The 14748-nt window shown below is 38.6% G+C and overlaps 1 protein-coding gene across 9 annotated transcripts in view; it reads left to right on the top strand.

The window, feature by feature from the left end:
- INPP4A (inositol polyphosphate-4-phosphatase type I A) overlaps window positions 1–14748 on the top strand; it is a 123594-nt gene that overhangs the window by 88294 nt on the left and 20552 nt on the right. For 4 of the 9 annotated variants that reach the window (XM_086769106.1, XM_086769139.1, XM_086769123.1 and 1 more), the window contains 7 exons: window positions 119–223; window positions 1027–1135; window positions 2803–2820; window positions 5382–5565; window positions 6906–7124; window positions 8271–8544; window positions 11059–11091. In XM_086769106.1, coding sequence (XP_086625232.1) covers window positions 119–223; window positions 1027–1135; window positions 2803–2820; window positions 5382–5565; window positions 6906–7124; window positions 8271–8544; window positions 11059–11091 — 942 coding nt within the window. The remainder of the gene's footprint in view (window positions 1–118; window positions 224–1026; window positions 1136–2802; window positions 2821–5381; window positions 5566–6905; window positions 7125–8270; window positions 8545–11058; window positions 11092–14748) is intronic. The other 5 variants (XM_086769155.1, XM_086769163.1, XM_086769147.1 and 2 more) reach the window with 3 other exon arrangements.

Below are 14748 nucleotides of genomic sequence, written 5' to 3'. Positions count from 1 at the left end.
TTTTCTTTTCTCTGCTTTACTTTCAGCACATAACAAATGATGAATGAAGCTCCTTGAATGTTTTAGCATAAGCAGAAGCAGAGAGTTTTTATGCTTACTTTTCTCCTGCATTTCTCAGGTCCTTCATTTAAAGCCAGTAGCTTGAAAGCTGATAAAAAATTGGAATTTGTTCCTACAAATTTACATATACAGAGAATGAGAGTCCAAGATGATGGAGGATCAGGTATTTGTTTGTTTCTCTCTTTCTTCACCTTATTCTGTTACTTTTCTCTCCATTTTTTAATTTCCATCCTCAATCATATAATCAAGGTTCTACAAACTACTGCTCTGTAGTACTAGTGCTACTTGGCATTTTTGTAGCACCTTCTACCCTTGGATTCCAAATCTCTTTGCAAAAGATGTGTAACTATAATTATGGCTATTCTACAGGTGGCAAAACTAGGTTCTGGAGTTAACTGTACCCTAGGTGACACAAGTTAGCCTTTGTACTAGATCATATATTGAATTAAGCTCCTGTGTCCCTTCCAGTCATTTTGAATTGTAGCAAAATAGCAAAGGTTCTGACTGTTGTTTGTTCTTAAGCTTGTGAGCTTTTCGTCTGGAACCATCACATACAATTACGCAAAATCACACCAGTTCGTTCATATCAGGCTTGTTTCTTCATAAATAACTTAGATTTTCCCTTCTTTTAACAGTAATTCCCACTAACAGTGGACACACACTTGTCCCATGTATCCATGTGAGGGATTCCAGTAGTGTTAGATTTTGTGTAAACACCAACGTTTAAAGATTTTTTTTCATTGTCAGTCTTCTAGATTAAGAAGCATTCAAGTATGATTCGTTCACCTCAGAAGTACTTGATGGTTTTCCCGGGCCTCCAAAACAATTCAGTTTTCAGTGTCCTTCAAAACAGTAGCACAAAGTTTTACAAAAATTACTTTCAGAATAATTTTTGAATTTCCACAATTGTTTGTCCGCGTTAAAGGTGACAGGCTTTCATTTGTAAGTCCCTTTTGTCCATCCCAGATCAGAACTACGACATAGTCACCATAGGAGCACCAGCAGCTCATTGTCAAGGCTTTAAATCCGGTGGCTTGCGGAAAAAGCTGCATAAATTTGAAGAGGCAAAGAAACAGTAAGTAGAAACATTGTTGTGTCAGCTGTTATCATGACGTTCCATTCTGGTCCATGCTCAGTGATTTGGAAAGTCATTCCATTCTATGTTTTTGTTGCACTTCATTCAGTAGTTCTACTATACGATGTGAAGAAGATTCCTTGTTTTTTTCCAAAGAAGGGAGGGGAAAACAGTTACCCTTTATATTACCATGTTTGTTTACTGATGTGCCCTTTGTATTAGTCTTTTTAGTGGAATCTTTAATTTTCCTGGATATTTGTGGTTTCGTTTAGTTTAGCTATTTTTGGTGTTGGCTTTGGGTTCTGCCTGATTGTGTATTAGAAAATTTGTCTGTAGAACCTCCTCAGCTGCACTAAATCATGCCTTCAACTGATTATTTTCAGGAGACTTTCACCCCTTTCATAGCTTCAAAGTCCTGTTGCTGAACTCCTTAGTATGGAACAGCTGTGCCTGGTAGGCAGATTCCTTGTTGACAGCTTGGGTTTAGTTTGGAGACTATTGCTGGAGGCTTTTCTGCATTGCCTCAAAGTTTATGCACTAGGCTTCTGAATCTGGCCTCACTCTGCTCTACAAGCAGGATACTTGATCTCTGTAGCCCCGTCTTCAGGGACTATCCAGCGACCTCTCTGGAAGTGCAACCACATGTACTAGAGGAAGGGGCAGAAATTGGGAAGGTCACATATGCTAAAAGAGGAGACCTGCATGGCATGCACTCCAGCTCCCAAGGAGGAGATAGTGCTGTCTGGGTCCTCATTACTTTTGCTGCAGTATGGAGAATTTATGGAACAATGAGACCAGCAGGACGAGGAGTCATTGTAGCCAGGGACAAGGAGATCTTGATAATGCCCTTCCAAAGAAAGGATTTGTAGGATTTGGAGCTGATGGGAGGAGGGAGTGATTTGGGAACCAGGCTCTGCCAAGTGCAGAATTAATTTTGGCAGTGGAGAAGTAAATAGCAGCATCCTGTGAACATCAGGCAGATATGTACTGATAAAAAAGATTGGTACAAAAATATGCCTGATTTAATTATTTCTGACTTGCAGAGTGTGCTAGGATGGGACTAGAGGAAGCTGTAAACTTGGAAACACTGCTATACTAGGCTGACCCTTCCTGTTCTTTTGATAACCACTATTGCTTTCTGAAATAACCTCCTTGTGTCAGCTTAGTTACTGAAGTGGGCCTCATTCCTGCAATATCTAGGTTCCTGTTCCCCCCCCGCCAATAATTAAGCTGATTGGAGAGCTTAACTTCTATCCAGTACTTTTCCTCTAAGCTTTACAGAACTGTTCTTTCTGGGTCCATGAAAACTACAGGTTCAAGATTTGAAGAATAACTTTCCTTTTAAGTACTTCTGTGTGATCATAAAAGCCAGTATAGTAGAACTGAGATCCATCTCCTCAGTTTCACTGTTACATGGATATTGTTCAGTTCTTTCTCCTTTCGTTGCCAAAACTGTGCTTGGTGCATCCACAACATTTCCCCAGAACAACACATGGGCATCTGGCAATCTGTGGGTTTTTTTGCTTACGAGTTTAATTGTTATGTACCCACCGTGTTGAAAAGATGACTCAAATAAGTTATCTCCCCAAACATCCTTTGTTTTGTTTTCTGCTTTTGGTATTTGCTAACAATCTGCTAATTTTATTTTGGTTTTTTTTTTTTTTTAGCAGTTATGAGGAGTGTTGGTGAGTTTTCTGTTTCTGAGAGTTCTGTAGAGAGGGCTTCTGTTCTTTGGGTGTTTTATTTTTCTTTTCTTTGGCAAAGATCTGGTGTGTTTTAAGGTGTGCAGGGCTTTTTAATGTCATGCATCATGCTATCCCTAATTGTGCTCCAAGTAATTGTAGCTGCTTTGTAGAACATGATGTGTGAATGAATTTCATTTCATCTGCAATGTTTGTTTGTAATGAACAGCTAGCTCCCTGGCTGTCTTTTATCATAAGAAGTTATAAAGCTGAAGATAAGAACACAAGAATTTTATATGTTTTCCTCTGTTATTTCCAGTGAAAACTGCCTGGAGAGAGAAACATACTGCCAGAGGTAGAAGCTAATTAAGATAATTCTACATATTTTTAAATCTTTATGGAGATAGATTGGGCATGGTTTATATTTTTGTAACCCATGTCTTAATTTAAATATTTTCGCTTAACTTTTGTTTATTTTTCTTCATGTTGTGTTCAGTGCTATGAAAAGGAAGCATTACTTCATGGTTTAACAGTGCAGAAGTTCTGCTCTAAATTACTCATATTAAAGGTTGAACCCATCATTCCCTGAGAGTTTAGGGCTGTGTTACAGTTTGCTGATACTGTACAAGGAGAGCTGTTCATTTGAAAAAACAATTGCAGGTTGGAAAGTAAATATATGTGAACTTTTACACCGTAATTTTTTCCCCCTGATCATCCCAGCAAATGTTTGTGATTAAAAATGTAATAATTCTAAATCAGATCTCAATATGCTGCATGGCCTTTCCTGCCAAATATGTCTTTATGCATGTTAACCACACTGTCGTGGAAAGAAATTGCTCAGAGGAATTGTCACTAAGATCACCGGTCAACAGAGAGCACAAACCATGTACAGGGGAAGTCCTAAAATCTGCTGTATGGGTAGCAGTACTGATTGTTCTCTGCTCCACTCAGGTGGGTGACCAGAGGGACACAAAGAAGGAAACCCTTTCAAGAATCACTTCTGCATTAGATCCTTTGAAAACAAATCCCCCATCTTTTTTTGTAATAGAGCTCAGATAGATACTGGGATTAAGCTCCCCCCTTGCCTTAATATCAGTCAAGGGACAAGAACTGGTATTTGTGCCAATGATATTAAAGCGTGCCCCACGCAACCCTCCTGTCTTATCTCACAGACACACTGCAGAAATTAACAGCATTGCTCTAGGGGTAGCAGAGGAATTCACACTCCTCAGAGGTCATAATCTGAGGTAACTGTGCCTGGAAAAGAAACTCCTCTCTGAGTAGTCTCTTGGTGTAGTTGTGTCTGTCAAACAGCACTGAGATTGGTGCAAACAGTACGTTCTTCTGTGCTGTTACTCTGCTGAAGGCATTCATGACTGCAAAAAATGAATAAAGTTAAGATAATATACAATTGGTGACCCCTAATGTTTGATGCCACGTCATGAGTGGGCGTCACACTTGTCACAGCTGGAGCTGATGAAAAGGCCTGATGTATAGCTTTCCTACTGGGAGGAAAAAAACAGCATATTGTCTGGCAAAGGGAGTAGTGGTGGGTTGGTTCCAAATAGTTAACTGAGAGCACAACTTCAGCTTAAAAGGCAGCTTTTGTGAATGGCTTTTCTCAGGTAAGATTAAATCACCCTTTAGAACCACTGTTCTCTCTCCAGCAGTTACAGAAGGAGTCCAAGCATCTGTCTTGGACTGGATAAGCAACTTCTGTAGACCTCTAAACTTAGAGGATATAAACTATTCTCCTCTACTGCCAAGTAAGCAATCTTAGTGGAGCTGCAGTATCCCAATATAAAGGTCTTGTTATTGGTATAGTTTATTTCTCTTAGTATTTGGAAAAGGCCAAAATTTGGTATTGCTTTATATTGTACAGCTGAGTTCATAATAGAGAGAGTTGTATCATGTCCCTAGTTTAGTATAGTAAGTCTGTGCTAACAGAAGCTACACTAAGGACCAGAGTCCTTGGGTTAGCCTGGAGATATACTTTGGGTTTTGTGTCTCATAAGCTTGCTTTTGCTGGTGTAACCTGAATCAGACTTGCAACAGAGGAAAGGATATACTAGCAGAAGGGTTTGTTTTTTTTTTAATACCACAGTGCTTGCATTACGGATCCGGGTGGCATTTCTGTGTTAGGAGTGCACGTTTTCTTTTCATGGTGCTAGTAGCTATGTGATAAACCAGCTTTGTAAACCAGGCCTTGGTGAAGTGTCTGTGTCATAAGGAGAGGGAGAGTGGGGCAAGCTGTCTCAGCAAACAGTGGTTCTGTATCTGATGGCAAAATCTATCATCCACATTCTGCTCAGCAAAACTGTCCCTCTGGTATACAAGCTCTGCCCGCGGCCCCTTGGCATAAGGGATTAGTAAATCTGCATCTGAGTGCTTTCAGTCAAGGCAGAGAAGGTTCTAGGATCACGTTCCTGCTGTGCAATTGCTCACTGGCCTTTCACTGTTGATTGTTAGCTTAGGTAAATTTTTGTTGTCTGCCATTAATTCCGCAGCATGCCACTGTAACGTGTGTTACGATTTCCCCCCTAAAATCAATCTTTCTTTTTCAGCACTTCAACAAGTTCCCAGTCTATAATATACATCCCACAGGACATTGTTAGAGCAAAGGAAATTATTGCACAAATCAACACCCTGAAAACGCAAGTCAGTTACTATGCAGAAAGGCTCTCAAGAGCTGCCAAGGATAGATCAGCTAATGGCCTTGAAAGAACACTTGCCATCCTAGCAGATAAGGTAGGAGAATAACACATTTCCACACTGAAGCACGGTGTATTTTTTTCTCTGTCTCTATTTTTAGTAGGTTTTCTTGAAATATTTATTTTACTTTGTTGAGTAATGTAGTAATATGTGCATTCCTAAATAAAAAGCAAAATCAGACCAGCCTTTGTTTTCTTCTGCTTTTTATTTAGGTTGTCTCCTACTTTTCACAGGCTTGCCCTCATGTTTTCTTGAGAGTGCAGTGGAGAGCAATGTCCTCTGGTTCCCTCTGTTCATTCATCATATTCCAGAAATGTGCATTCTTCACTTTCTTTTAAACCCTTTTCGCCACAACCACCTGTTTTGTTTTTTTTTTTATATTCCTCTGAGTCATCTGTCAAGCAGCAACAACTGGACAAAACTTAATGAAACAATTCTGTATTTTGCCACTAGTGAAATAAGAAATAATGGTGACACAGCATTTCCTTGCATTATAGTGATGTGAATTACTTGTCTCTTGACCAGTGCTGACAGAAACTAGACTGGACCCACAGCTGAACACAATCTTATTTACAGGGATGAAAACAAAAATACAATTTTACTGACCTTTTCTGTCCCTGAAGCGGATCTGAAGGTTGTAAATGGCAGTAATGGCCAGTCACATTTGCATAAATTGTCCCAGTGGAGGGGACATGCGTACAACTTTGTGGAGTGCAAAAAAATAATGTGACCTCATGTAAATGTATTATTTATTGTTTTATACAATCTAAATGAGTACAGTGTGTAAACCAATCTATGGGATTTTCTAGAGCTGGACAACGTGTGTATATAACATAGTAAAGGCTTGTTTGTTGTTTTATTTTTTTAGTAGACACACAGATCGGATTATTTTCGTATTCACATAACTTACAGAAATCCTTTAATACAACACCACTAAATAAGACAGGGAACAAGTTGCATTGATTAGTGGGTTGTATCTTCAGCCCCCCTCTTAAATCTTGTTATGATTTCAGACAGGATGGTGGAGGTTAAGCATGGTCTCTCTGGTGTGGCAATTGTTGTGTGGGGTATAAAAATGTCTGCATGTTGTCCTAAGCTTTCATTAAATGGAGAGTGAAGTGCAAATAAAGGTGAATTGCACATTTATTAGTGAAATTTTCAGCAATTGCGAAGCTAATATAGTAGTACAGACCATTTGTATTCTGGTATCCTATATTGCTTTTTAAGACCATTCTGTAAAATGATTTTAAAGGCACCTTAGGGACTCCTAAACAATGGTTAATTTATTTTACAGAATACTAGTGAAAGAATGTAGTATAAATTGCATACGGTATAATGAAATGTTGTTAAAATGTGAGGGGTTTCTTGCTTTTTAGACCCGGCAACTTGTCACAGTCTGTGACTGCAAGCTGTTGGCAAATTCAATACACGGACTGAATGCTGCAAGGCCAGACTATATAGCTTCAAAAGCATCTCCAACCTCTGGAGAAGGGGAGCAAGTGATGCTGAGGAATGATCAAGATACACTTGTGGCCAGATGGACAGGAAGGAATAGCCGATCTTCTCTGCAGGTGGACTGGCATGAAGAGGAATGGGTACGTTTGCCTAGTGGAGTGATGAATATTTTCTTCTTTTTAGTTATTGTTTGCTGTGTTCTTTTGTTTATAACCTCTGTAACTGCTCACCAGATATGCATAGGATGAGTTATTGGTCAACTAGCAGAGACGTTGCCTTTATTCTATGCTCAGTTACTCCTTGACATGGGGATACAAACAGGCCTTAGTAAATATTTCTGTGTCTCCTAAACAATGGAAGTCATTACAGTAGGTGCATGGTTTTTCTGAAGTTGGTTCGAAGGGAAAGTAAATGGCTTTTAAAGTAAAAAACTGACCATACTACAAAGGGCTTTTACAATTCTCCAAAATAAAGCATATTTTGAGTGTGTTAGCTATACAATTCAACCTCCCTATTTTTCATTCTTATCTAAATATTTAGAACTTGCAGTCCATCTCTGCTTTGATTATGAACAGCATTTTAAAACTGTTACACAAAGTGTTTAAATGGTTTTCCTTACTGCACTGCCAATTGAAATGAGAACTGGGCTGTGTAAATTCTGTCATGATGTAATATAAACAGAAGTTAATTGAATCTCAAAAATAGCTGAGATTAGTTAAAGCAATTATTAATATTGTCATATATCAATTTTGAAATGAGATCCAGTTCATTTTGGAAATGGATCCTTGCTAATTTAAATTGTTTTGGCGTACTTTGACTTACAGTTAAACTCACAGTAATGAGATATTAATAAAGCTAATTCAGTTATTTAGGGAGTAATACAATACAGTAATTTTATCTGTTATTCACTGAGTTATATGGGAAAAAAAGATGTATGATTGTATACAATTATTACGTCAAACATGAGTTTCAAGAATAAACAATACTGCCAACTGGAAATTGGAATAATAGTGGAGGAAGAGGCACTTGAAGTTGTTCAGCAAATTTACTTAGAAAATAGCTTTGCGATTTACCACACAAGTCATATTGCTACATATTGTTGGCATGCTGGTATACATTATTTACATATCCAGAATTTGTTTATGTGCAGATATAAACATGACAGCCCAGAGGAAACTTTGCAGAGGAATTGTGACTAGAATCACAGAAGAAAATATATTGCCAAGGGATTTGTTACCCAATGCCTCTTTTCTTTTTAAATTGAGAGATAAATGTTTTCTTTTAAGGAGAAAGTTTGGCTGAATGTTGACAAAAGTCTGGAGTGTATTATACAGAGGGTGGACAAACTTCTCCAGAAGGAGCGCTTGCAAAGTGACAGCTGTGAAGATGTTTTCCAGTGTGACATCAGCTGTACTAGTAAGAAAGGTAATCGGGACACTCGGGCCTACTGGATAAATCCAGAAGATTTAAATGAGACCTCATCATCTTCACCACCTTCATCATCCTCACCACCACCTTCATCCACACCATCCTGTGCATGCCATTCTCTCAGAAAGACAAGTGCGTATGCCAGACACGCTTCTCACTGCTGCTCCCTTCCTGTGCGCTGGCATCATTCCTACGCCTCTGTTACATCCTTCCGTGTGTATTTAGTTCAGCGGTGGTGTTAAGCACTGATATCAGGCAGAAAGGGCTGGTGGTGTACTAGGAGCTGCTAAGCCCGTTACTTATTTTGAAATCCTGATCCCACTGAAATCAATGCCAAATCCATTGATGACAGTGGCATTTGGTTTTCATGCTGGGTGTTTTGAGATGGTAAAATAGGTGTTTGGGTTAGCATATGTCAAACACCACCTCTGGCAGCTTTTCTGTTGGCTTCAGCTTCTTTGCAGCAATCAAAGCTTATTGCAGTGAACCTCTCTAAAAGATAAATAAAACATGAGAGAAGTGCAGGCACTACTACAACACTAATGGTCCCAGCTGGGCTGCCAAAGCATAGGAGGGGAGCCAAGCAGTCCCACTAGGTTGAGCTGAATTTGGATGAGCCTACTGGAGTTTAAAGCAAATTTTAACCCAAACAGTCAAAAGCCGTCGTGCTAGGGCACTCAATTAGTTAGACTTCTCGTAGCTGGAAGGTGGGAATTGGCAGTGCAAGTGGAATAATCCTATCAGAATTTGAAGTAAAGTGGGTGCTGGATTGAATCCAGCATAATGCCGTGACGGTGTGAAGGAAAGATATCCTTATCAGTTTAGGTTGACAGCTTTGCAGCTGTGCATTAAATTTCAGAATTATTTGATTTGCATATGTACTTATTTGACTTATTCTTACATTCTTTACATGTGGTCACTTAATAGAGCATGTGTGCCAAGTTAAGCACTAGAAAGATGGATTTGTGTTTTCATTTCCTTTTTCTTGTTCTGTTTTATCTGCCCTTTGTCCCTTACATGTGTCTGTGACTTCATGTCCATCTCATTGTTAATGTGGCAGTGGAAGGCAGTACCTTAAGAAGAAGGAAGTAAGAAGGAAATTGAAATAAATTAATTATTTTTGTGTAGCTTTGTACATGTTACATATGATTTGCTTAGTATCTTAAATGACCATGTTTTTCTATATTAGACTGACATTTTTGTATATTATAAAGGAATAGGAGAGTTGGTTCTTGGTTCAGAATGTGTTCTCTATTAATCTTTGATTAAATTTATTCTACCGGTTTAATACCTTTAATTTTTTTTTATTTGCTAGCTAATTTACATGAAGTTTCATAGGTATTTACATGAAAGTTTTATCAGTAAACTTCAATGCACCTTCCTAATTGCACCTTTGTCCCCTAATTGAGGGACAAAGACGATTCTTTCTCCAAGTTCAGAATCACAACATTTAAAAGTTTTTCCTTGTAATGTATTCAAAGAACATTTTTTCCATTAGTAATTCTGAGTTTTGAATAAATGACAGTGAGCAGAGAGTGGCCAGAAATTTTTTTGAAAGCAATGTAAAAACCAGCAAACCAGAATAGTTCCAGAATTGGTAAGAGAGAGGCAGTAGAACGTTATTGAAGGACTTTAGATGATCTCTCTAGAAATGAATGTTTGTGAAAGAAAATACTGCCTGAAATATTAGAAGGGACACATAAGAAATTATTTGAAAGTTTATTTTTGTTTTAGACTTAGGTATTCATTACTAAAATTGTGGGAGGGCATATAGCTTCTTTAAATTAACATGATGGTTTTAATATGCTCAGAGATTTTTATCTCAGATTTTCTAGCTCAGCTGATTGTCCTAATGCATATGATTGAATTCGGTATCTTCTGTTGTTATTTTCAAATCTGTAATTCATTGACTAATGAGTCTAGATATAAACAACAGAAGTTTAAATCCTGTTAGCTTAATAAACTACTTTTCATTAATGTAAGACTTGCTATAACAGGGTGTATATATATATATTTTTTTTTTACTGTTTGCATTGCATTGTAGTGTATTTTCATACGGCAGCTTGTTCCTCCCACTGAAGTGAATGTGAAACACTCACAGGCTTCACTGGTGAGGTTTCAGCCCTTAATATACAATCTAATGCTTGTGTTAACTATCTCAGAAATTGTATAACAAATTTATCTAAGATAGCAAAGTACTCTTTCTTTATTACTCTCATGTTGTGGGTGCCTTAATGTCATTTTCTTTTAAGTGCATTGAACTTACTGCTAGTCTTTTGCTATTTGGTTTAGCAGCCTTACTGCCAGCTTATTCTATAGTTGCACTAAACCAGTGGTTCTCAAATTGTGCCCTGTGGATCACTGGGAATTGACAGTGCACTTGCTGGTAATCCACAGAGAGCCCCTGAGCTAGCAGGTATGGACTTTCCTCCAAGTCCCCATCTGAGTGTTCCTCTGATCAGAAGCAGTGGAGGGGAGGAGACAGCCCGTGCCCTTGGTGCCCACTGGCAAAGGAGTATCTCTGCTGAGCTCCTCTTCACTCGGTGAAAGTGTTTGAGAACCCTGGCACTGAACATTTAAGTTGCTTATGTTTAGACTGTGTTGCTGCTCCTTAATCATGCATGTTGCCCCTCCATTTCTGTGCAGATTGCAGCCCCGCTCCAGAAGAATCTGGCCCAGGTATGTGCATTCATGGCTTCTGCTTCTTCTGAAAATTGCAGAGGTTTGTTCATAATTTACAGCTGAACAAGTGCCTTGATGTTAAGATTGACCATTTTGAAATGGTAATGCTCTGCAATATCATGTGAGTTACCGAAGCATATTGAGAAGTTATTATTTCCTAAATAATAGCGCAAGGGGATATCTGGTAACTTCTCATGTCCAGGTATGGGAGAACACTTGTTCATGGTCTCTTTGGTTTCTGTAGTTGATGTGTCTTAGCAAACTGTTGCGGGTAACAATGATTTGAGGCCTATTCCAAATGTCATTGAAGCCTGTGGGAGTCTGACATTTCAGACATGCCCTTTCGTACTGTGCTGTTGAGCTGGCCTTTCTGAATGAGAACTCGAGCAGAACAAGGGTGATGGAGAATCTCTGTTGTGGGTACACACCAAGCAGTGTTGGGCACTGCAAATCTAACGTTTCAGAATACAGAATTTAGGAGACTTTCATCCCACTGTTAGCCTTCTTTCCTCTGTCCTTATACTTCCGCACCCTTGTGTTGCATTTACAAGGTCTAGATAATTGGCCTCTGTAATACTGCTCTCTCACAGCTAGATGGCTGCAATTTCTCCCATTTGAGAGTAGTTTAATCTGAGTTCAGTGAAGATTCAGTCTTTGAACTGTTACCGCATGGGCTCCTGGCTTTAGTGAAACCAGTGGGAAATAAAGCCCCAGTGCAGGTATGATTTTCATCTTCACAAAGTATATTAATGTTCTCAGCTATCCACTCTATTTCCTTCTGTTGCTGAGAAACTGTTTTTAATCAATAAAAAACTCCACAAGTTTTTAATTCTTGGAACATCCTGTTAGTTTTTTGCAAAATACGCATGTGGTGCATAAATGAATGCTATTTATTTTTAAGATGGGAGTAATTAAAAGCAGTTAGGTCACCCCAACTGGGTACCCAGATATACTCAAAACTACATCTTAAACTTAAGTGGCTGAAGCTGCAGTGTAGTGAGCCACTTAATGAAGCCTTCTCTCTGAAGCCAAATGTGATGTGACTGTGTGCTTAAAGAGGGTTGCCGATCATACTTTACTGAATCAGGGCTAAACAGCTACCACTTATTTAATAAATCTCTTTTTTAGAGATCATGAGTCCTTGTAACCCTGACCTAAACCAAGGGCAACTGTGAGTGCTCAGTATTTTGATTTATGGATGCTAGGGATTTTTTAATATGAAAAGACTAAAAATATCTTTTCAAGGCTCTGAAGGACAGTCAGTTTAATAATTTTTTATTGTACTGGAGAAGAGAGACTCTTAGGGGGAAAAAAGCAAAAACTTTTCCCACCTGACATTACATCCTTGCTTTATAAAGACTTTATGTATTAAATTCTCTTAATAAGACATTATTTTTTTTATAAAATAGTAGTGTATAGCCAGCAAAGGTCCACTATGTGAACTCATAGGCCTTCCCAGCATCCCTCCCTCTTCACCCTCCACCCCTCATTTTCAAAAGGCCACGTTTCAACGTGTGCATTAAAGTACGACTTTGGTCAGCAGCAGTCATAAGAAAAATAACAAAGACTTACAGGGCCAAGTCTGGCCCTTATTTAGCAGCCAGAATTCATTTGTAGCTGTCTGAGTGGAGACTGCAGGATTTGTCTCTTGCTGTGCAATATAAAGCACCGAAAGCAAATGGCAGGTTTGTATAAAGCCAGTTTTTAAATGGAAAAACTTTTAACATGAACTAGAAACCTCTGATGAAAAAGCAGGATTTGTGTCCCAGACATACCAACAGCTAGCTTGGACTAGGTCTCCAGCTGTGGTAAATACATTAACAATTTATTGCAGCCCCATTATTTAAGGCCCTATGCCAAATTGTCCTACCTATGGATCCTCCCAGTGGAGCCTATAGTAATTTTTTTAAGTTCTGGTCATCTCATAGAATGCAACAGCAGAGCTTCAGAGTAGATTTCACATTAGAATTAGTGCCTCATGGTGTTTGCGGGTGCCATTGATTGATTTGATAGAAAATAGACTTTCAATAATAAAGTTCTGTTAGGAAAATTAATGAGGGGGACAGAAGGACAGGAAAATCTAGGTGAAAGTTGCACACTTTGAGTCCTTTCACATTTATTTAAACTCTGCCAGTGAAATATTCCAACCTGATTAGAGCCTGGGAATGCAATTCCTTTTATTCCTGTTTACTGCTAATAGTAGCTACCATTGACTAAAAAACTAAAAGAACACAGGTGACACCTCTGTGAAGTAGGCAGCAAAAAGCATTTTGAATTTTGCAGACTGACATGGGTTTGCTTTTTCATGGCCAGAATTTTAAACCAAGAGAATACAAAGCCCAGAGGATTTTTGCTTATTACCGATGAGCCACTGCGTTGCGTGTGAGTGTTGAGAGAAAAATAACAATTGCTTTATCTTCAGGCAGGCTGGTGTACCACTGATGTACTTTGTGATTACCACAGATTAAACATCTTTTGCAGATGAAGTGCTGCCAGACACGCTACAATTTTAAATCTGCACTGAGTTAATAACTATATACGTGTATGTATATCCAGGCAATGAGATGATGATGAGGATGTGCTGGAAGATCTTTTCAGTTGTTTTTGTCATTCTCATTTGTTTATAGAAAAGCTCTTAAATGCAGTAAGAGAAACACTGTTAGAATCATCTGTGTTTTGTTTTCTATGTGTTCACAGGGCCATGTTATGGCATCTGATTTATTCTGAGAGAAAAATACTCTTAGGATATAAAAGACAAGCTTTAATTCCTTGCCTGTTCTTTTGATGTTTCATGCTTTTTTTTTTTATGGCAGTGGAACAGAGCCAAACAACTTCCCCTTTGTGTAGTTTATTAGGTTATCTATCTACTGCACAGAACAAAAGCAAAAAGTGTAGTTCTGTTAATCTTGTCAGTTATGTTTATCTTAGCAGACTTACACAGTTCCCCTCTTTGGCTGATTATCAAAGAAACATTTATTATTACTAGCTCTTAGTCCTGCCTTTGAGTCAAAATCCCAAACAACTTCCTTTCAGGAGCAACGTGCAGGTTGATCTGTATATTGCCTTGTTCCTACAGCCAACTGGGCTGGGGGTTCTATGTGTTCTGTTTGTGAGCTCCGGTGCTTTTTAAAAACAAAACACATTGTCCTTCCTTTTAAAAGGAGAAGTGTTCTTCTGTTTCAGCCTTACATTAAGGAGGGCAAAACCAAAGCACTGTTCTGTTTTCTTTTTATATTGCAGAGAGAATGGATTTTGGTGTAACATCTGCATAATTTTTCAAACAGTCATGGAAATGGCTTTTTTAAAATTGGCATTGGTTAAGACAAAAGGTGAAAGAAGGAAAAAAAATAAACTGAGCTTGTGGGGCATTTTAAGGCAGAACAATTTCTTAGGGAGAAGGAATGGCACAGTGTTTGGGGTACTAAAATAGGACTTCAGCAACCCAGTTTTATTTGTGTGCTTCCTGTGTAGGACCTTGAACAGAGTTCCTCTGGGATGTATCTCGTGTATTTCAGTGGAAGTCAAGCTCTGAACTACTTCCAAGGATCTAGCTAACTCTGTTCTAAATCACTATACTTAGTGTTTCTTGGTAGCTAGCTCTAAGACTTCAAAGCCACTCAGCAGACAGAGAACACTTAAAAGAGTACTTACATG

This window comes from Chlamydotis macqueenii, chromosome 1 (assembly GCF_036417535.1).
Source record: "Chlamydotis macqueenii isolate bChlMac1 chromosome 1, bChlMac1.mat, whole genome shotgun sequence".
Taxonomy (NCBI): Eukaryota; Metazoa; Chordata; class Aves; order Otidiformes; family Otididae; genus Chlamydotis; species Chlamydotis macqueenii.
Note: the sequence above shows the minus strand (reverse complement) of the source record. Positions and strands in the feature narration are given on the sequence as shown.